We start from the raw sequence: 22,261 nt of genomic DNA, 5'->3' as shown, positions 1-22,261 counted from the left end.
CCAGAACTGGACACAGGACTCAAGGTGTGGCCTAAGCAGTGCTGAGCACAGGGCACAAGGACTTCCCTGCTCCTGCTGGCCACACTCTTCCTGCTGCAGGCCAGGATGCCCTTGGCCTTCTTGGTTCCCTGGGCACACTGCTGGCTCATGTTCAGGCAGCTGTCAATCAGCACCCCCAGGTCCCTCTCTGTTTGGCAGCTCTCAGCCACTCTGCCCCCAGCCTGTAGCTCTGCCTGGGGTTGCTGTGGCCAAAGTGCAGCCCCTGGCACTTGGACTTGTTGAATGCCATCCTGTTGGCCTCCACCCATCTGTCCAGCCTGGCAAGGTCCCTCTGCAGAGCCCTTCTGCCCTCTCACTGACCAACATCTGCTCCCAGCTTGGTGTCAGCTGCAAATTCATTGATGATGGACTCAATGCCCTCCTCCAGATCATCAATAAAAATATTGAACAGGCTGGGGCCCAGCACTGCTCCCTGGGGCACACCACTGGTGCCTGGCTGCCAGCTGGCTGTGGCACCATTCACCACCACTCTCTGGGCTCAGCCTCCAGCCAGTTCCTAACCCAGCTCAGAGTGTAGTGGCCCAAGCCAGGAGCTGAGAGTCACTCCCAGTCCAGTGGCATTTCAGAGCTGTGCTGAGGCCTGGTAGGGCTTCTCTGCACAGGCAGCCAGGATCTGGTCCTGTCAGCTCATCACTGGAGTGGCACAAGCACAGGGAGAGCCTGGAAGCCCCTGCTGCAGCCCAGGCTCTGTCCCAGCTCCTGCAGCTGAAAGCAAATCCACTGAACACTGAGAAGAGATTTCCAGATGTCCTTTCCCCCCCCTCTAGATTTGGATTCTTTGGGTTTTAACCCAAATCTCTGCTAGCACAGCCCCAGGCAGCCTCTTCCCTCTGTAGGTTAAGAGCTTCACACCACAAAGATGCTGGAGTTGGCCTTAAGCTGAGCACTGCAGCCAGGACTTGAGCTGTGTGGCTTCAGCCAGTCCCATGCTTTCCTCTCTCCAGCTTTGCAGCCCAAGGAAGGGCTTTAGGTGGAGCCTGCCCAGCACCTCCACACCTTTCAAACACCTCAAAGCTCCTGCAAGAGAAGCAGGCAGGAGGTGCAGGACTCTGCTCCTCACACTGGGGGGTTTGTTTGGCTGAGAAGAGGAGGTTGCTAACCCCTCTCTATTATCTTTCAAAAGTCCTGGCAGTGTGGGGCAGTCCCCACAGACTGGAGCAGGGGAAACATCAGCCCCACTGGCAAAAAGGGTAAGGAGGAGGAACCAGGGAACTCCAGGCCAGGCAGTCTCACCTCTGTGCCTGGAAAGATCATGGAGCAGATCCTCCTGGAGGCAGTGCTGGCTCAGAAGAATAGTGAAGAGGTGATTGGGAGCAGTCAGCATGGCTTCCCCAAGGGCAAATCCTGCCTGACCAACCTGGTGGCCTTCCCTGAGCAGGTGACAACATCAACAGCTGAGGGGAGAGCAGCTGATGTCGTTTGGCTGGAGCTGAGCACAGCCTTCAGCACTGTCCCACACCACAGCCTGGGCTCCAGGCTGGTGACACATGGGTGTGAGGGGTGACCACTGGATGGGTACAGAGCTGGCTTGATGGCTGCACCCAGAGAGTGGCTGTCCATGGCTCCATGGCCCAGGGGAGGCCAGGGACAAGCAGAGTCCCTCAGGGATCAGTCCTGGGCCCAGGCTTGTTCAACATCCCTGTGGGTGCCATGGACAGTGGCACTGAGTGCAGCCTCAGCAGGGTTGCTGCTGACACCAAGCTGTGTGGTGCAGCAGACAGCTGGAGGGAAGGGATCCATCCAGAGGGAGCTGGGCAGGCTGGAGAGGTGGGCACAAGCCAACCTCAGGAGGTTCAACAAGAGCAAGGGCAGGGTCCTGCAGCTGGGTGCAGGCAATCCCAGGCACAAATGCAGGCTGGGCAGGGACTGGCTGGAAAGCAGCCCTGAGGAGAGAGCCTTGGGGGTGCTGGGGGAGGAGAAGCTCAGCAGGAGCTCTCAGTCTGCACTTGCAGCCCAGAAAGCCAAGCAGAGCCTGGGCTGCAGCAGGAGAAGTGTGGCCAGCAGGGCAAGGGAGGTGATTCTCCCCCTCTGCTCAGCTCTGGGGAGACCCCACCTGGAGTCCTGCCTCCAGTTCTGGAGCCCCTATGGCAAGAGGGATGTGGAGGGGCTGGAAGGTGTCCAGAGCAGGGCCAGGAGGATGAGCAGAGGGCTGGAGCTGCTCTGCTGTGAGCACAGACTGAAGGAGTTGGGGCTGTTCAGTCTGGAGAAGAGAAGGCTCTGAGGTGACCTCATTGTGGCCTTCCAGGATCTGAAGGGGGCTCCAGGAAGGCTGGGGAGGGACTGCTCAGGATCTCAGGCAGTGCTAGGACTAGGGGGAATGGAATGAAGCTGGAGGTGGGGAGATTGAGGCTGGAGGGGAGGAGGAAGTTCTTCCCCATGAGAGTGGTGAAGCCCTGGACTGGGTTGTGCAGGGAGGTGGTTGAGGCCCCAGCCCTGGAGGTGTTTGCAGCCAGGCTGGCTGAGGCTGTGGCCAGGCTGCTCTAGTGTGGGGTGTCCCTGCCCATGGCAGGGGGGTTGGAACTGGCTGAGCCTTGAGGTCCCTTCCAACCCTGACTGATTCTATGATACTATGATAAATGGTAGCAGCCTGGGATGGTTCTCAGCCAGCCTCCTTTGTTTGAGCAATAATGTCCCAGTTCTGCCTTGGAGAGAGGAGGAGAGGTTGGAATAACCCAGGCTGGAGGTGACTGCTCACTGGAGGGGCTGCACCTTGGGGACACAGAGGTGGAAGTGCAGGAGCAAGGAGCAAGGACTGTGCTAGTGCAGCTTTCTTCCTGGACTAGAGGCCAAGAGTCTGCTCTCCTAGAATCCTGGAATGGGCTGGGCTGGAAGGGACCTTAAAGCTCAGCCAGCTCCAAGCCCCTGCCATGGGCAGGGACACCTCCCCCCAGCCCAGGCTGCTCAAGGCCTCATCCAGCCTGGCCCTGAACACCTCCATGCAGAGCACAGCCACAGCCTCCCTGGGCAGCCTGTGCCAGAGTCTCCCCCGCCTCAATGTCAAGAATTTCTTCCTCATCTCCAGTCTGAGTGTCTCCTCTCCCAGCTCAAAGCCATTGTCCTCACCCTGACCCTCCCAGCCCTTGTCCAGAGTCCCTCCCCAGCTCTCCTGGAGCCCTTCAGGTGCTGGAAGGCTGCTCTGAGGTCTCCCTGGAGCCTTCTCCAGGCTGCAGAGCCCCAACTCTCCTAGCCTGTCCTCATAGCTGAGGTTCTCCATCCCTCTGGTTGGGTTCCCCAGCCCTGTGCTGCCCAGATGAAGTCAGTGCAGTCAAAGAGTTTGTGAGCCATGCCCAGTCCCGTCTCAGTCTGCACTCCTCAGGCTTCAGCCATCCCCTCTCAAGGGCCCCATCCAGAGAGATGTCTGTGTGTGTGTGTCCCTGTCTGCACTGTTCACACAGGCATGATCTGGTTTGTCTAACCCATACCTCAGATGGACAAGGAAGCAGATACAGCCTCCCCAAGGTGCTTGCAGTGCCTGGGCAGTGGGAAGGAGCTGAGGCTGGGAAGCAAACTGAACTCACAGAGAGCTCCAGGAGCCTCTTGGTGTTCAGCTGACTCCTTGCAGGCTCTGCAGAGCAGCATTTCTGCTGCTCCTGGAGGAAGCACTGGGAGGATGAAGTGTGTTAATGACTGTGCTGTGCTGCCTCTGTCTTGCTGCTGTGACCATTAATCTTCTCTCTTTCCCCTCCTCCTGCTGCCTTCTCCTCCCTTTCCCCTCTCCTCAACTCAATTGCTCTCTGCATCCTCTCCCTGCCTTTGGTTCTTCTGTTCTGCCCCACTTCCCCCCACTTCCCCCCGCTCCACCTCGCTGCTTCTCCTCTCCACATGCTCATTGTCACCCCCTTTTTGTCCTTCACATCCCAGCAGCTGGCCAGCCAGGTCCCTGAGCACAGCCCTGTGGTCTATGGGACCGTGGAGAGCACCACCCACCTCGCTGCCAGCACCCCCGGCACGGTGACCAGCACCCCCAAGCAAGGTTTGTTCTTGGATCTCTCTCTCTCCTTCCTGGTTACTCTCAGGCCTTGGCTTTTGGTTTGGTTTCAGTAGCTTTGGTTTGGTGTGAGTATTTTTGGCATGGAGAGCAGCAGTCAGCAGCAGGAGGAGGAGGGGAGGGACTCCTGGTCCTCCAGCAGAGTGTTTCACCAAGCTGGTGCTGAGGGAACTCACTGACATTTGCCAAGGGGGAGCTGCTTCAGAGCAATCTGAGCCAGTCTTGGATCTCCTGAAGGTTGTTCTCATGTGGGAGCCTCCTCTCCCCCCTGTGCCACCCTTCAGAAGCAAGTGGTGGGTGGTAAAGTGCTCTTGGCCAGAGAGGTTTCAGGCCATTTGGCCAATGAGCCACAGTGCTGGCAGAGAAGCAGAGTGTGGCATGGCTCCCCCAGAGCAGAGCTGCTGGAGGTGTTTGCTGGCCTGCAGCACGTGGGCAATGTCACAGCAGAGCCCAGCAGCCTGCAGAGTGCCTCAGAAATCACTGAGCACATTGTGCTGCCTTGAGGGGAAGCAGCATGGAGGGAGGAAGCTCCTGGAAGTGATTGATCCCTTCCCACCTCTCAGAGTTGAGATAGCTTTGGTCAAAGACAGAGTGCCCCAGGAGGGGAGGGAGTGTGCCAAGTCTCTTCCCACCCTGAAGTGTCTGAGCCCTTGTGGAGCTGTTGTTAAGGACATGTGTGCTGCTGTCACCTGCTTGGAGCCACAGCTGCTTTGGGTAGGAAGGGACCTTGGAGAGCAGCCAGCTCCAGCCCCCTGCCGTGGGCAGGGACACCTCCCACCAGCCCAGGCTGCTCAGGGCTGGCCCTGAACACCTCCAGGCAGGGCACAGCCACAGCCTCCCTGGGCAGCCTGTGCCAGAGTCTCCCCAGCCTCACTCCCAAGAATTTCTTCCTCATCTCCACTCTCAGTCTCTCCTTTTCCAGCTCAAAGCCATTGTCCCTTCCTGTCACTCTCAGTCCTTGTCCAGAGTCCCTCCCCAGCTCTCCTGGAGCCCTTCAGGTACTGGAAGGCTGCTCTGAGGTTTCCCTGGAGCCTTCTTCTCTTCAGGCTGAACCACCCCAACTCTCCCAGCCTGGCCTCCCAGCAGAGGGCTTCCAGCCCTGCCAGCACTGCTGTGGCCTCCTCTGGCCCTGCTCCAGCAGGTCCCTGTCTGTGCTGAGGGCTCCAGAGCTGCCCCAGCACTGCAAGGGGCTCTCAGCAGAGGGCAGAATCCGCTCCCTGGCCCTGCTGCCCTGCTGCTGGGATCAGCCCAGGACACAGCTGGGGCTGGGCTGGCAGCACATGGGGGCTGGCTCCTGTTGAGCTTCTCAGTGGCCTTGGTGGTGTTGTGGAGTCCACACTGCTGATCACTGCAGGGCTGGAGGCTTCTGCCTGCAGCAGCAAGTGCAGGGAGGCTGAGCTCTGCCTCCTTCCCCTCCTGAGTGTGGGCTGCAAACGCTGAGCCTGCTTCAGCCTTCTTCTTTCAGAGCATTTGCTAGAGGAGAAGTGAGCCCCAGAGAAGCACAGAAAAGAGGGGAAAAGCTGCCTGTGATGCTTCAGGAGGCACAAACAGCCTGGAAGGGAAGGGTCCCTCGGGCTAAGGAGTCTCAGAGCTGGGGTTGCACTGGCAGCACTGCGCTGTGGCAGCCACGCTGCAGGCTGCAGGGCTTCCCTCCCTGCAGAGGTGCATCTGGGCACACTCCCTCCCCTCCTGGGGCACTCTGTCTAGAGAAGGGCAACAAGGCTGGGGAGAGGCCTTCAGCACAGCCCTGTGAGGAGGGGCTGAGGGAGCAGGGGTTGTTTAGCCTGGAGAAGAGGAGGCTCAGGGGAGACCTCATTGCCCTCTCCAACTCCCTGCAGGGAGGCTGTAGCCAGGTGGGGGTTGGGCTCTTCTCTCAGGCACCCAGCACCAGGACAAGAGGACACAGTCTCAAGCTGTGCCAGGGGAGGTTTAGACACGAGGTGAGGAGAAAGTTCTTCACTGAGAGAGCAATTTGCCATTGGGATGTGCTGCCCAGGGAGGTGGTGGAGTCCCCATCCCTGGAGGCATTCAAGAGGGGATTGGATGTGGCACTTGGAGCCATGGTCTAGTCATGAGGTCTGTGCTGATAGGTTGGACTCCATGACCCTCGAGGTCTCTTCCAACCTTGGTGATACTGTGAGACTGTGATACTGTGGGCTGCTGCAGGGGCTGCAAGGGGCTGAGGAGGCTCCTCTGGAGGTCTTCTGGGCCTGCCTCCCACTCAGAACAGGACTATGCCTTTGTCTACCTCTTTGTGGAAACCTTAGGACCACAGAGTCATGGAAGGAACTGTTTGGGTTGGAAAAGGCCTCTAGGGTCACCCAGTCCAACCAGCAACCCAACCCCCCTATGGCCACCAAACCATGGCCCCAGCTGCCATGGCCACACTGAGCACCTCCAGTGATAATGACCCCACCACACCTCCCTGGGCAGCCTGTGCCAGTCCCTGACCACTCCTGCAGCAAAGAAATTGTTCCTCATGTCCAACCTAACCCTCCCCTGGGGCAACTTGAGGCCATTTCCTCTCATCCTATCACTTGTTCCTCAGGAGAAGAGCCCAAGCCCCACCTGGCTCCAACCTCCCTTCCCAGGTCCAGGCTCTTTGGCTGGCAGAGCAAATCCCCTCCCTAAGCTACCAGGTGCTGGCTGTAGCTTTGCAGTTTGCTTTGCATCAGGCAGGCTCCTCTGCTCTGAAGTTCTCCTGCCCAGGCAGCCCTCTGGCAAATGAGAAGCTGTAGGCCCAGACTGGCAGCTTGGGAAGGACCCCAAGGCTCATCTGCTCCAACCTTGCTGGCTGCTGGGGGAGCTGCAGGGAGCTGGCCCAGCAGCCTGGCAAGCTGAGGCTCCAAAGTGCCCAGTGGAGGAGGCTCCAGCACCTCCCTTGGGAGCTGACTCCAATCTGCAGTTTCCTTGGGAGCTGCTGGCAGAGTCTGGCTGTGCTCATGGGGAGACATTTGCTGCTGGGGTGCAATGGGAATGTCCCCAGCAGTGGCTTGTCCCCACCCCCCCTTGTCTTTTCCATGGACTCCTTGGGAAAAGGGAGTCTGCATCCTGCTGGGAGCCTCCTTTTATGTCCTGGTGCATGGTCAGAAGGTTTCCCCTAAGCCTTCTCTTCTCCAGGCTCAACAGCCTCAGGGTTCTCAGTGCTTCCTCCTCACAGAGCTGCTCCAGGCCCCTCAGCTCCTTCAGAGCCTCCCCTGGACTCTCTCCAGCAGTTCCCTGTCCCCCTAGAACTGGGGAGCCCAGCTCTAGACCCAGGACTCCAGATGTGGCCTCAGGAGGGCAGAGCAGAGGGAGAGGAGAACCTCCCTTGCCCTGCTGCCCACACTCTTCCTCATGCACCCTCCTTGTCCACCTTTGATGCCCTGGTCCACGATCCCCCATGGAAGCAGAGCTGCCTGCTCTTCCTCAGCCCCACTGGGATGGTTGGGCTGCTGTCAGGATGGGCTGTAACCTCTTCCCAAGCCCTGCAGTGTGTTGGCTGTGGAGAATGTACATGACATGGTTTGTGGAGAGGAGATCCATGGCAGATCCCAAAGCCTGGAACACTTTCAGCCCCTCTGCAGCCAGGATGAGTCAGCTGCATGTGCTCCAGGGCTGCCTGGGAAGGCAGCACCTCGCCAGCGTTCGGCTGGGGACAGGGCCTGGAAAGATGGCAGCAAGCCAGAGAAGTGATCTCCAGATAAGCAGCACAAAGCAGAAACACATCCCTGCATCCAGTGAAATCTTCCCCACCCAGCACTCTGGGCAAGCTTTGCCCCTCTGACCACCCAGGAGCCCAGCTCCCTGCCTGCCTCTGATGCCTCCAGCTGGAGCAGGGCGCAGGACTCCTTCCTGCTGGGGTTGGGAGGGCAGCGCCGGTGGAGTGGAGTTCTGCAGGCTTTGTGCTTATCTGCAGATCTCAGGCAGCCCTGTGCTGGAGCCAGCTCTCCTCCTGCAGCCTTCCAGTAAACACTTGCTAAATATAACCTGAGGAATGGTCTTGGCATGTCTGGCAGGAGGGATCTGCCTGCGGTGAGCTCCGCTTGCCTGCCCGGCTCCCTGCGGTCTCTCGTGGCCGCTGCTGTGGGAGCTGGCAGGGCTCAGTGCTCCTTTGCCAGCACCTGGGCATCTCCTCTCCATGATGGTTGTTCACATTCAGAGCTACTTCTTGTGGCCAACTCTGCTCAGAATCCCAGCATCACTGAATGGTGGGAGTGGGAAAGGACCTCTGGAGATCATCCAGTCCAGGGTCAGGTAGGGCAGGTCACACAGGAACTTAAGTGTCCCTTTGAGTGTCTCCAGAGATGGAGACTCCACCAGCACCACCACCTCTGGGCAGCCTGCTCCAGGGCTCTGCCTCCCTTCCATTCAAGAAGTTCCTCCTCCTGTGCAGATGGAACCTCCTGGGTTCCAGTTTGTGCCCACGTCCTGTCCCTGGGCACCACTGACAAAAGCTGGTCCCCAGCCTCCTGCCACCCAGCCTTGAAGTGTTGGTCAGCATTGATGAGCTCCCCCCCACCCCAGCCTGCTCTTCTCCAGCCTCAGGCTCTCCCCACAAGAGGAATTAGCTCCTGGAACTGAGCTCTTCCAGAGCCTGTTGCCTAGGCCAGAGAAGGGGCAGGGTGCCGGAGGTGTTTGGCTGCAGAGGTTCCAATGCCCTCGGCTGGTTTTGCTGGGGGTTAGCTCTTGGAATGGTCTCCCAGCCCCTTCAGATGCTTTTGTGTTGTGGTTGGGGTTTAGTTTTGAGCCATCTCCTTTGTCTCAGGGTGAGAGGATACCCAGGCAGCTGCTCAGAGATGGCAGGAATGCTCCAGGAGCTGCCTGCCCGGAGGGGACGCCTTTGCTTCTCCAAACCCAGGCCTGGCTGCTTGCTTCTCTTCCACGGAGCCTTCAGAATCAAAATCAGCTGTTGGGAAACTTTCTCCCATCTTCTTCCCTCATTTTTCATCCTCCTCCAAAGCTGCCTCCCTCAGTGCCTCATTAAGTTGATGAACTCCTGCTCTGGCCCTGCTCCTCACCGTGACGCCGCTGGGGCTGGCGGTGGCTGCAGGCAAACCTCTGCATTGCTTCAGCTCTTCCTCAAGCTGGGACTTGATGCTCCAAGTGTGTTCTCCTGCACAGCCTCCTTTCTCTTCAGAACATGTTGAATATGCCCCAGATGGACAGCCAGCAGAGCTAGGAAAGGCCAATCAGAGAATCAGCCAGGTTGGAAAAGAGCTCAGAGCTCATCAAGTCCAACCTGGGGCCTAATCCCCAACACCTCCTGACAACCAAACCATGGCTCCAAGTGCCACATCCAGTCCCCTGTTGAACACCTCCAGGGATGGGGACTCCACCACCTCCCTGGGCAGCACATCCCCAGGGCCAATCTCTCTTGCTGGGAAGAACTTTCTCCTCACCTCCAGCCTAAACCTCCCCTGGCACAGCTTGAGACTGTGTCCTCTTGTTCTGGTGCTGGGTGCCTGGGAGAAGAGACCAACCCCCACCTGGCTCCAACCTCCCTTCAGGGAGTTGGAGAGAGCAAGAAGGTCTCCCCTGAGCCTCCTCTTCTCCAGGCTAAGCAACCCCAGCTCCCTCAGCCTCTCCTCACAGGAGAGAGGGAGACCACTTCAGTTCTACCTCAGCTCTGCTGAGTTTGGGTTGGTTCCTTTGATACCCAACTGGAGACAGGCAGGGGAGGTCATCACAATCAAAGAGGGGTGGTCAGTGACCTGTGCCACTTAGGTGCACACAGGTCTGTGGGGTGGATGGGTTACATCCAAGAGGACTTGCAGCCCAGAAAGCCAAGCAGAGTCTGGGCTGCAGCAGGAGAAGTGTGGCCAGCAGGGCAAGGGAGGTGATTCTCCCCCTCTGCTCAGCTCTGGGGAGACCCCACCTGGAGTCCTGCCTCCAGTTCTGGAGCCCCTATGGCAAGAGGGATGTGGAGGTGCTGGAAGGTGTCCAGAGCAGGGCCAGGAGGAGGAGCAGAGGGCTGGAGCTGCTCTGCTGTGAGCACAGACTGAAGGAGTTGGGGCTGTTCAGTCTGGAGAGGAGAAGGCTCTGAGGTGACCTCATTGTGGCCTTCCAGGATCTGCAGGGGGCTCCAGGAAGGCTGGGGAGGGACTGCTCAGGATCTCAGGCAGTGCTAGGACTAGGGGGAATGGAATGAAGCTGGAGGTGGGGAGATTGAGGCTGGAGGGGAGGAGGAAGTTCTTCCCCATGAGAGTGGTGAAGCCCTGGACTGGGTTGTGCAGGGAGGTGGTTGAGGCCCCAGCCCTGGAGGTGTTTGCAGCCAGGCTGGCTGAGGCTCTGGCCAGGCTGCTCTAGTGTGGGGTGTCCCTGCCCATGGCAGGGGGTTGGAACTGGCTGAGCCTTGTGGTCCCTTCCCACCCTGACTGATACTATGATACTCAGTGTGCTCACTAAGCCACTTCCCTGGCTGCCTGGAGAGGTCCCAGTGGGCTGGAGGGCAGCAAATGTGACACCCAAGAAAGGCTGAAAGGAACATCTGGGGAGCTACAGACCTGTCAGTGTGCCCTTGGTGCCAGGGGAGGTCAGGGACCAGATCAGGGAGGTGGTGCATTGGCCAGCACTGGAGGTCTTTAGGGAAAGCTTGGCTGTGGCACTTGGTGGCAGGGTGCAGCTATGTGCAGCTATGTGCAGCTATGTGCAGCTATGTGCAGCTGACGTGGTGGTGGGAGGTCACAGGCTGCTCTGGATGATCTCAGAGCTCTCTTTCAGCCTCTGTGATTCTGCTTGTGGTCTCATCTGCACAGGGAGGCTGTACCTCTGGATTTTCCCTAATTGATTTTGGCTGCTGTGGCAGTGTCCCAGAGCAGTTCCCTGGCACCTCAGGAACCCTGGGGCATTTTGCTTTGATGGAGCAGAGCCCAGCTCTGCCCCTGAGGATAGATCAAGCTGACCTCCTGGTCAGGAACATTGCCACTGAGTCCCTGCCACTTCTGTGCTGACTTGGACCCAGACCCATCTCACCTGTCTGTACATGGAGGGGCTTCCTAGGCAAGATCTTGCAGCCTGCATCTTCTCATCCAATGGGAGGTGGGAGAGGGACTAGGAGAGACCTTGCAGAGCCAAGATCCTAAAGGGTCTTGATTCTCCAGCTGGTTTCAGATGGATTCTCCTTCCAGCCCCCCTTTCCCCTCAGCCTGCCTGCTGTATAAGCCCCAGATAGAAACCAACAGACCAAGCAAAGCCAAATCTCTTCAGCTGTACCTGAATTGTGAGGATCTGGGGGTGGGTTCAATCTGAACAGTGGGGTTCAGGTCTTAAACAGAGCCCACAGGTCCTCAGAGAGCTTGGCTCCTGGTTTGTTTGAAGTGGGAGTGTGTCAGGTGGAGCTGCAGCAGACCTGTGGGCGATGGGCAGGGCAGGGATGGGGGCACAGAGCCTGCTGCCAGCCACAGGGTGAGGTCAGGGACTGCTCTCTGCACAGTGTTTTGGGGGTGGGTTGGTAGAGGTGCTCCTCCCTTCCAGCCATGGAGAAGGTGGAGCAGAGAGGTCCCAGCAGGATGTGTCAGTGCTGTCCTTTGGTGGCAGCTCTGCTCAGAGCCCTCTTGGGGTTTCCTTTCTTTGGGACAAGAGACCTTTGCTGGAATTCAGAAGAAGAGCAGGGGGTTGTGTCCTGTGGTCTGAAGTGCTGGTGGGTGGCAGGAGTTGGGAAATACCAGGTGGAAGGAGGAGGTAGCTGGGTGTCCTGTGTTGGGCATGGTGTGAGACATGGCAACTGGAGGACACCCCAGCAGCTCCCCCAGCTCACGAGGAGGAGGAAGATTCACATCTGCAGGTTCCTGGTGCTCTTGGTGCAGTCTCTGCTGCTGTTTGGCAGATGAGTTTGCCCAAGCTCGCTGTTAAAAACCCAGAGTCATGGAACAGTTTGGGTTGGAAGCTCATCCAGTTCCATGAGCAGGGACACCTCCCCCCAGCCCAGGCTGCTCAAGGCCTCACCCAGCCTGGCCCTGAACACCTCCAGGGAGGGGACAGCCACAGCCTCCCTGGGCAGCCTGTGCCAGGCTCTCCCCTTCCTCACTGTCAAGAATTTCTTCCTCCTGGAGCCCTTCAGGTGCTGGAAGGCTGCTCTAGGAGTCATTTGGGGCAGACTAAATAAGGATCATTTCTGTCTGCTGTAAGGAAGAGTCCTGGTTTCAGGAGCAGCTCCTGGCAGAAGTCTCTGTTGTGTGGCGCTGCTGCCCAGGACAGCCACGGACTGCAGCCCCCGCTCAGAACCCCAGGAGCAGCCTCTGGGGTTGCAGACCTGCAGGGTGCAGGCTGTCTGACCTGCCCCTTTAGATGCAACCTGAGCTTCAGCTGCCCCTGGGGTCCTCCTGGCACCTTCTGGAATGGTTGGCAGGATGGAGGGGGGGGGAAGGAGCCAAGGGGGCTGAAGAGCATTGAGCTGCTCTTACAACATTGCCTTTTTTCCCTCTCCTCTCACAGAAGAGAAGCCAAAACCAGACCCAGTATTAAAACCACCTCCAGTCCTCAGACCAGAACCTGCTGGGGAGAGAAAAGATCAAGCTGGCCAAACGGCCGAGGCCGCCTCAGTGGAAACCTGCCCAGACCTTCCTCTCGCTCCATCCCCCAGCCCGGCCGCCCCCGCCGCCGCCGTTCCTCCGGCCGCCGCCGTTCCCAGCAAGCCTCCCCCCGCGGCTGAGCCGGAGGAGAAGTGCGAAGCGGAGCCGCCGGGAGAGGAGGCGCTGCCGGCGCCCCGCTCGGACACGCCGGAGCCTTCCCCCGCGGAGGAGGGAGGCTGCGGGGCGTGCGAGGAGCCCTGCGGGGAGCCCTGCGGAGAGCCCTGCGGAGCCGCCGCCGCCCCCAGCCCCGCGCCCGCCGGCCCCAGCCCCGCGCCCGCCGGCCCCGGGCGGAGCGGCGACCCCAGCGGCGCTGCTGCAGGCGGCGCGGCAGACGCGGCCCTGCCACCAGCTGCCCCATTGACTGTGGAGTCGGAGCCGCCAGAAGCACCTCCAGCGGCAGTGGAAAGTGCGCCAGCATCGTCCAGTGCTCCGCAGGCTGCTCCCTCTCCTCCTCCCACCCCGCCGCCCACCCCGCCGCCGCCTTCTCCTCCCACTTCCGTCGCTGCTGCTGCTGCTGTTACCACTACAACTCCTTCTCCACCTCCTCTCCCATCTCCTAGTGCCCTCCCTGTTGTTCAGGGGGATTTAGAAGGAGAGGAGAGCACAAGAACTACTCTTAATGAAGAGGTAAAAGATGCTGAGAAGAAGGAAGAGACAGAGGCAGATGGGCAGCTGGAGGAGAGCCTGGAGGCTCCCAGCTTAAACTTGAGCAAGAGTCCTGTCCCAGGTAAGCCTTCAGCTGTGGTTGTGTCTGGTAAGCCAGAGGATAAAGGAGAGGGATCCTGGAAGTTCTTCATCAGATGTATGCCAAAACCAATCTGTGTGATGCTCAGTCATGCCTGTGATAGCACAATGCTAGTCTGGGTTTGCAGGGGCAAGGAACTCACTCAGAGCTGTTCATGAAAGAGGTCCCAGGCCTGGCTTCATGGCTGCTGGGGCTGTGTGTCCCAGGCCTGGCTTCATGGCTGCTGGGGCTGTGTGTCCCAGGGATGGCTTCATGGCTGCTGGGGCTGTGTGTCCCAGGCTCCCTTCATGGCTGCTGGGGCTGTGTGTCCCAGGCTCCCTTCATGGCTGCTGGGGCTGTGTGTCCCAGGCTCCCTTCATGGCTGCTGGGGCTGTGTGTCCCAGGCTCCCTTCATGGCTGCTGGGGCTGTGTGTCCCAGGGATGGCTTCATGGCTGCTGGGGCTGTGTGTCCCAGGCCTGGCTTCATGGCTGCTGGGGCTGTGTGTCCCAGGGATGGCTTCATGGCTGCTGGGGCTGTGTGTCCCAGGCCTGGCTTCATGGCTGCTGGGGCTGTGTGTCCCAGGCCTGGCTTCATGGCTGCTGGGGCTGTGTGTCCCAGGCTCCCTTCATGGCTGCTGGGGCTGTGTGTGTCCCAGGCTCCCTTCATGGCTGCTGGGGCTGTGTGTCCCAGGCTCCGTTTTGTGCCTGCCAGCAGTGACAGAGGGCAGCACTCCCTCAGGCTGCTGCTGCTGGGATCAGAGGACATTGCTCTTGTTCACTCCACGGTGTCTACTTGTTTTGTGAATCTGCTGCTCTGGATTTATCAGCCTGGGCTTATGCCCAGACCAACACTGAACCACAGAGCTGTCATGGTCAGAAAGGGTCAGAAAGGACCTCAAAGTTCATCCTTCCCTGCCATGGGCAGGGTCCCCTCACACAGCCTCCCTGGGCTACCTCTCCCAGTGTCTCCCCACTCTCACTCTCAAGAATTTCTTCCTCATCTCCAGTCTCAATCTCCCCTCTCCCAGCTCAAAGAATCACAGAATCACAAAGCTGTCAGGGCTGGAAGGGAGCTCAAGGCTCAGCCAGCTCCAACCCCCTGCCATGGCCAGGAACACCTCACACTGCAGCAGGTTGCTGACATCCACCTCCAGCCTGGCTGCAAACACCTCCAGGCAGGAGGCTTCCACCACCTCCCTGGGCAACCTGTGCCAGGCTCTCACCACCCTCCTGGGCAACAACTTCTTCCTAGCATCCAATCTCAATCTCCCCACTTCTAGTTCTGCTCCATCCCCCCCAGTCCTGTCCCTCCCTGACACCCTCCAAAGTCCCTCCCCAGCTTTCTTGGAGCCCCCTGCAGATCCTGGAAGGCCACAATGAGGTCTCCTGGGAGCCTTCTCCTCTCCAGCCTGCACAAGCCCAACTCTCTCAGGCTGTGCTCACAGCAGAGCAGCTCCAGCCCTCTGCTCCTCCTCTGGGTGACCCTGCTGAGCCAGCAGTGTCTGGGCATTGGTGGGGTGGGAATGTACCAACTCTAAAAGTGTCTGCTGGGGTTACCAGCTTTGGGCAAAGGCAAAGAGGACCATTAAAGCTCTTCTGAACCACCAAGTGTCCCACACCTCAGCCCAGCCCAGCCTTAATTAACCACACAGCTGCCTTTCCTCTGCAAAAGTAACGTGAGCAAAATGTCCACATCTGGAACCACAGAATGGGCTGGGTTGGAAGGGACCCCAGGGCTCATCCAGTTCCAAGCCCATGAGCAGGGACACCTCACACCAGCACAGGTTGCTCAAGGCCTCATCCAGCCTGGCCTGGAACACATCCAGGGTTCAGCTGTTCCCATCCCACTGTTCCTGACATTTGCAGGAGCAGGTCTGGGAGTTGTTACAAGTCACTGGACATGGCCATTCCTGGAGCTGCCTTTTCACATCCAGGAGGTTCCTCCCAGTGTTGTTCTCTGCCTTGGGTTCCAGCACCTTGCTACATCCCTTTGATTCTCTGTAGAAAACTTCTTTTCTTCTTCCTCTTTTTCCTTCTTCCTCTTTTTCCTTCTCCTCCTCTTTTTCCTTCTCGTCCTCTTCTTCCTTCTCCTCCTCTTCTTCCTTCTCCTCCTCTTCTTCCTTCTCCTCCTCTTTTTCCTTCTCCTCCTCTTTTTCCTTCTCCTCCTCTTTTTCCTTCTCCTCCTCTTTTTCCTTCTCCTCCTCTTTTTCCTTCTCCTCCTCTTTTTCCTTCTCCTCCTCTTCTTCCTTCTCCTCCTCTTCTTCCTTCTCCTCCTCTTCTTCCTTCTCCTCTTCTTCTTCCTTCTCCTTCTTCCTTCTCCTTCTCCTTCTTCCTTCTCCTTCTTCCTTCTCCTTCTCCTTCTTCCTTCTCCTTCTTCCTTCTCCTTCTTCCTTCTCCTTCTTCCTTCTCCTTCTTCCTTCTCCTTCTTCCTTCTCCTTCTTCCTTCTCCTTCTTCCTTCTCCTTCTTCCTTCTCCTTCTCCTTCTTCCTTCTCCTTCTTCCTTCTCCTTCTTCCTTCTCCTTCTTCCTTCTCCTTCTTCCTTCTCCTTCTTCCTTCTCCTTCTTCCTTCTCCTTCTTCCTTCTCCTTCTTCCTTCTTCCTTCTCCTTCTTCCTTCTCCCTTCTCCCTTCTCCCTTCTCCCTTCTCCCTTCTCCCTTCTCCCTTCTCCCTTCTCCCTTCTCCCTTCTCCTTCTTCCTTCTCCTTCTCCTTTTTCCTTTTTTTGTCCCCTGGACCTCCTTTAAATGAAACTGTGGCCAAGAAGTCCAATCAATCACTGACTTGTGCTTAGCTGCTGGGGCAGAGCATAGTGGTGGCCTTTGTGCAGGCCTGGCAGCGCTGGAGCCTTTCAGTGTCACAGCTCTGACACTCTGCTTTGCAGTCCTGGCAGAGCCCTGGGGCTGGGGGGGTTCCTTTCAATCCAGCCTTTGAATTCCCTGGAGTTTGGGAAAGAAAGCCAAAAGAGGCTGGGATTTTGCAAGTGAACCCATGTAGAAGGGGGGTTTGGAGTTCAGTGTTTGGGGGTAGGTGTGTGAGAGCCTCGGGGGCATGGAGGGCTGTGCTCTGCTGTGGATCAGCTGGAATGGTTTAGTGGCCATGGTGGTGTCTTAGGTTGATGGTTGGATGGGTTGGAAGGGACCTCAAACCTCATCCAGTTCCAACCCCCTGACACAGGCAGGGACACTTCCCCCCAGCCCAGGCTGCTCAAGGCCTCATCCAGCCTGGCCCTGAACACCTCCAGGCAGGGAACAGCCACAGCCTCCCTGGGCAGCCTGTGCCAGAGTCTCACTCATTCACTCTAAAGAATTTCTTCCTCATCTCCAGTCTCAATCTTCCCTCTCCCAGCTCAAAGCCATTGTCCCTTGTGCTGTCCCTGGGCACCCCTGAGCAGAGCCTGGCCCCAGCCTCTTGCCCCCCACAGCTCCTTTAGCTCTTGCTGAGCATTGCTCAGCTGCCCTCTGGGGCTGCTCTTCTGCAGGCTCTCAGCCCCAGGGCTCTCAGCCTTTGCTGCTCCCAGAGCTGCTCCAGGCCCCTCAGCAGCTTCCCAGCCTCCCCTGGACTCTCTCCAGTGGTTCTCTGTCTCTCTTGAACTGGGGAGCCCAGAGCTGGACCCAGTTCTCCAGATGTGGCCTCAGCAGGGCATGCCCAAGACAGTCTGGCAGTCAGGACTCTGCTGCTCTCTCAGCCTGCCCCCACAGGGGAGGTTCTTCAGCCCTCTGACCACCTTTGTGGCTTTGCCAACCAAAGCCCTTCTGTGATGCCATGCAATGAGAAGCAGAGATGGGCCTGGATGCAGGCTGGGGTCGGAGCTGTGCTGGGTCACTAGGTTGACTCTTAAACAAAATCCAACATCTGGGCAAGATCAGAAGATCCTTTTGCTCTCCACCAGCCACAGGGTTGGGTTTGGGTTGGGTTTTTTTCCCTCCCCCCCCCCAGTTAATCTATTTCTGTTTTCATTCCACTGGGGTCATTTCCACTGCTCTCTGGCACTTGCTGTTCTTGCAGCCTTCATAACCCACATTAATTTCCTTACAAAGCAGAGAGATTGACTTTCTCTGTAAATAAAGCAGGTTCCAGCTCCCAGGGCTATTGCCTGCCTTGTAATGGCCTGGATGGAGTTTAATTTAAAGCCCCAAATTACTTGGAGTGTTTGGGGGCTTTTAATTCTGCAGAAGATGGATGCTGATGCTCCAGTGTCAGCAGGCTGGAGGGCACAGGGTGGCTCTGGCAACAGGGGAGCAATGGTTGCTCAGGTCACTTAGAAGATCCCAGAGCGGTAGGGGGTGGAAGGGGGCTCTGGAGCTCAGCCAGGCCAACCCCCTGCCAGAGCAGGGTCAGCCAGGGCAGGGCACACAGCAACACATCCAGGTGTGCTTGGAAACTCTCCACACAAGGAGACTCCACAACCCAGGCAAAGGTGGAGGATGAAGGGACACAGAGGCAGAGCAGCAGCCCAGCTGCTGCTGCTCCTTCAAGGGAAGGGAAAGGGAAGGGAAGGAAAGGAGAAAGGGAAGGAAGGGAAAGGAGAAAGGGAAGGGAGGGAAAGGAGAAAGGGAAGGGAGGGAAAGGGGAAAAGGGAAGGGAGGGAAAGGGGAAAAGGGAAGGGAGGGAAAGGGGAAAAGGGAAGGGAGGGAAAGGGGAAAAGGGAAGGGAGGGAAAGGAGAAAGGGAAGGGAAGGAAAGACCAGATCAGATTGGAAGAGACCTTCAACATCATCCAACCTATCATCCAACACCACCTAATCAACTAAACCATGCAACCAAGCACCCCATCAAGTCTTCTCCTGAACACCTCCAGTGATGGGGACTCCACCACCTCCCCAGGCAGCACATCCCAATGGCAAATCTCTTTCTCTGTGTAGAACTTCCTCCTAACCTCCAGCCTAAACCTCCCCTGGCACAGCCTGAGACTGTGTCCTCTTGTTCTGGTGCTGTCAAGGTACAGCAGCTCTGCACCTGCTTCCCACAGCAGACACTGAGTGTCCTGAGCTGTGGCTACACAAACTCCCAGCACAGGGAGGGCTGCATCAGATCAGCTCCAGAGACCATCTGCCAGTGCCCCCCTGCCAAAGCAGGGCAGCCACAGCAGCCTGCCCAGCAGCACAAGGCCCAGGGGGGGTTGGAAGCTCTCCACACCAGGAGACTCCACAACCTCTCTGGGCAGCCTGCTCCAGGGCTCAGCACCCTCACACCAAACAACTTTCTCCTCCTGGGTTCCAGTTTGTGCCCTCTGCCACTTGTGCTGTCCCTGGGCACCACTGAGCAGAGTCTGTCCCCAGCCTCCTGCCCCCCACAGCTCCTTTAGCTCTTGCTGAGCATTGCTCAGCTGCCCTCTGGGGCTGCTCTTCTGCAGGCTCTCAGCCCCAGGGCTTTCAGCCTTTGCTGCTCCCAGAGCTGCTCCAGGCCCCTCAGCAGTTCCCTGTCTCTCTTGTTCTGGGGAGCCCAGAACTGGACCCAGGATTCCAGAGGTGGCCTCAGCAGGGCATGTCCAGGATAATCTGGCAATAAGGACTTTGTTGCTCCTCCCAGGCCTAGTGTGGATCCTTCTTGTCAGTGCTCTTATCTCTTATTTCTGTAAGCAGAGATAAGCAGGCAGCTGGGCAGCAGCACTCTGGGTCTGCTATCAATGCAAACTGGGGGAGGAGGGCACAGAAAGCAGCCCTGTGGAAAAGGTCTTGGGGTGCTGGTGAGTGAAAAGCTAGCCAGGAGCTGGCAGTGTGAGCCTGCAGCACAGGAGGCCAAGAGCAGCCTGGGCTGCATCCAAAGCAGCACTGCCAGAGAGCCAGGGAGGTGATTCTGGCACTGTGCTCTGCTCTGCTGAGACCTCACCTGCAGTGCTGTGTGCAGGGCTGGAGCCCTCAGCACAGGAAGGACCTGGAGCTGATGGAGAGGGTCCAGAGGAGGCCACAGAGATGCTGCCAGGGCTGGAGCAGCTCTGCTGGGAGCACAGGCTGAGGGAGCTGGGGCTGTGCAGCCTGCAGAGGAGAAGGCTCCAGGGGGAGCTCAGAGCTGCTGCCAGGAGCTGAAGGGATCCTGCAGGAAGGCTGCAGAGAGACTTCTGCTGAGGGGGTCTGAGCCAGGCCAAGGGGGAAGGGTTTGGAGCTGAGGCAGAGCAGGGTTAGAGTGGAGCTGAGGAAGTTCTTCAGTGTGAGGCTGCTGAGCCTCTGGCACAGGCTGCCCAGGGAGGCTGTGGCTGCCTCCTGCCTGGGGGTGTTCAGGGCCAGGCTGAATGAGGCCTTGAGCAGCTGAGCCTGGTTGAGAGGTGTTCCTGGGCATGGCAGGGGGTTGGGGTAGATGATCTCTGAGCCCTGCTGTGATCCTATGGAAGAAATGGCCTCGAGGTGGTGTTGGGACAGCAGCTTTGGATCTGCTGCCTTGGGTGGGTTCAGTGTTCAGCTCTGTGGCACTTCCAACCCAAACCATTCTGTGGTTGCTCACTGTGTGTCCCTCACTGCAGAGCCTTTCAGAGGGGGATTAGATGGGGATAAAAGAAGTGCATGCTGTGGGCTTTCTGTAGCATCTGCTAGAAACCAGAGGCTGGAGCTGGAAATGTGTTTGCAGTGATGTCCAGGGGGGAAAGGGACCCTGCTGACAGCCTGTGTGCAGCCCAGCCCTGTCCCTGCCCCCAGCACTGCTGCTGCAGGCACTCCCCACGGATGCTGAGTGTGTTGGGTTGGTGCTTTGTCAGCTCTCGGGGGGCTCTCTGCTTTCTGGTGCTCTTCAGGGCCAAAATGTGCTTCAGTCCCTCCCAGGGTTAGGGACTGTTTGCTTCCTGACACTTGGCCAAGCTGAGTGAGGATGGGAGGCTCTTAACCTGCTTTAAACTGAGATCCAGCTCCAGCTCAGGAGAGGCTGCAGTGCTGCAGGCTGGAGGAGCTGCCCTGAGCCTCTGGAATGTTGGTTGTGTCTGTGGTCACAGTCCAGGTCATGGCTGATTCCTCCACAAATGTGTTGAGAGCAGCCTGCAGTCCTGGCCAGCTCCTGATCTTCCTGAAGGATTCCTGCTCCTTGCCCTGCTGGTGCTCAACTCCTTGCTCTCACAAGCAGCAGTTCAAGCTCCAGTGAGCAGCTTGTAAAACAATTTCCCAGGCAGCCAGCACCAGAACAAGAGGACACAGTCTCAAGCTGTGCCAGGGCAGGTTCAGGCAGGAAGTTCTTCCCAGAGAGATTGGCCTTTGGAACGTGCTGCCCAGGGAGGTGGTGGAGTCCCCATCCCTGGAGATCACAGAATCATAGAATCAACCAGGTTGGAAGAGACCTCAGAGATCATCAAGTCCAACCCTAACACCTCCTGACAACTGAACCACGGCTCCAAGTGCCACATCCAAGCCTTTTTTGATCACCTCCAGTGACAGGGACTCCACCACCTCCCTGGGCAGCACATCCTAATGGCCAATCTCTCTTGCTGGGAAGAACTTTCTCCTCACCTCCAGCCTGAACCTGCCCTGGCACAGCTTGAGACTGTGTCCTCTTGTTCTGGTGTTCTGGGAGAAGTGACCAACCCCCACCTGGCTACAACCTCCCTTCAGGTAGCTGTAGAGAGAAGCTCTTAATAGACTGCCCACAGAGACAGTGGAGCCACTCAAAACCCAGCTGTGCAATCTGCTCTGTCAGAGCCTGCTCTGGAGGGCAGGCTGCAGTGGATGATCTGCAGAGGTCCCTTCCACCTCAGCCAGCAGTGCCTCCTGCAGCCCTCAGGCAGCTGTGTGCTGGCTGCAGCCAGAGCAGGGTGGGCAGAGGGCAGCAGAGGGGATCCTGCCCCTGGGCTCTGCTCTGCTCAGACCTCACCTCCAATCCTGCCTCCAGCTCTGCTGTCCCCAGCAGCAGAAGGACACAGAGCTGCTGGAGGGAGCCCAGAGGAGGCCACAGAGATGCTGCCAGGGCTGGAGCAGCTCTGCTGGGAGCACAGGCTGAGGGAGCTGGGGCTGTGCAGCCTGCAGAGGAGAAGGCTCCAGGGGGAGCTCAGAGCTGCTGCCAGGAGCTGAAGGGATCCTGCAGGAAGGCTGCAGAGAGACTTTTGCTGAGGGGGTCTGAGCCAGGCCAAGGGGGAAGGGTTTGGAGCTGAGGCAGAGCAGGGTTAGAGTGGAGCTGAGGAAGAAGTTCTTGAGTGTGAGGCTGCTGAGCCTCTGGCACAGGCTGCCCAGGGAGGCTGTGGCTGCCTCCTGCCTGGGGGTGTTGAAGGCCAGGCTGGGTGAGGGCTCAAGCAGCTGAGCCTGGTTGGGACACCTTCAAGCAAAGCCTGGGTGAGGCACTCAGTGCCATGGTCTGGTTGATTGGATGGGGCTGGGTGATAGGTTGGGCTGGATGATCTTGGAGGTCTCTTCCAGCCTGGTTGATTCTGTGAGTTCCCATGGTTGAATGTCCCACCAGCAGCTGGGATGGCACCACAGGGAGACCAGGAGTGGCTGAATCCAGCACAAGGCTGCCCCTGCTTCGTGCTCCTGGCTGTGACCCCAGCACAGGGGAGGGAAGAGCCTCGGCCCCAGCCTGCTGCCCAGGGGGTGGAGTTGTAACAGCTCTGTGCTTGCATTGCAGCCCCAACAGCTCTAACTGCACCAAAGACGTGGAAGAAACCAAAAGAGCGAACCCAAGGCACTGAGGAGGTGACAGAGGCAGAAACAGAGGTGAGAGGGGACCACAGTTTGGCTCTGTGCAGCTTGGTGCTGATGCTGCTCTCATCAAGCTGTGCTTAGGGCATGGTGCCCCCTGCTTGGCTCCCAGGAGCCAGGGCAGGCTGGCTCTCTCATGGCATCCCAGGCTGGTTTGGGTGGGAAGGGACCTCTGAAGGTCATCTAAGTGCAAACCCCATGTAGGGGTAGGACACCTGCAGCTGGAGCAGCTTGCTCAGAGCCCCAGACCACCTCCCCTGCAATGGTTCCAGCCATGGGGCAGCTCCCAGCTCTCTGAGCAAGCTGTTGGGAGGGGCAGCTGTGATACTCTC

At 58.3% G+C, this 22,261-nt stretch overlaps 1 protein-coding gene across 21 annotated transcripts in view; it reads left to right on the top strand.

Annotated features, from left to right (window-relative positions):
* EIF4G3 (eukaryotic translation initiation factor 4 gamma 3) overlaps positions 1–22,261 on the top strand; it is a 228,978-nt gene that overhangs the window by 135,707 nt on the left and 71,010 nt on the right. For 14 of the 21 annotated variants that reach the window (XM_068162751.1, XM_068162759.1, XM_068162755.1 and 11 more), the window contains 3 exons: positions 3,922–4,033; positions 12,464–13,327; positions 21,856–21,944. In XM_068162751.1, coding sequence (XP_068018852.1) covers positions 3,922–4,033; positions 12,464–13,327; positions 21,856–21,944 — 1,065 coding nt within the window. The remainder of the gene's footprint in view (positions 1–3,921; positions 4,034–12,463; positions 13,328–21,855; positions 21,945–22,261) is intronic. The other 7 variants (XM_068162756.1, XM_068162753.1, XM_068162750.1 and 4 more) reach the window with 1 other exon arrangement.

This window comes from Melanerpes formicivorus, unplaced genomic scaffold (genome assembly GCF_026170545.1).
Source record: "Melanerpes formicivorus ecotype bairdi unplaced genomic scaffold, bMelFor1.0.p_v2 SCAF_67, whole genome shotgun sequence".
Classification (NCBI taxonomy): domain Eukaryota; kingdom Metazoa; phylum Chordata; class Aves; order Piciformes; family Picidae; genus Melanerpes; species Melanerpes formicivorus.
The sequence above is the reverse complement of the archived record's forward strand: the minus strand, read 5'-3'. Positions and strand labels throughout refer to the sequence as shown.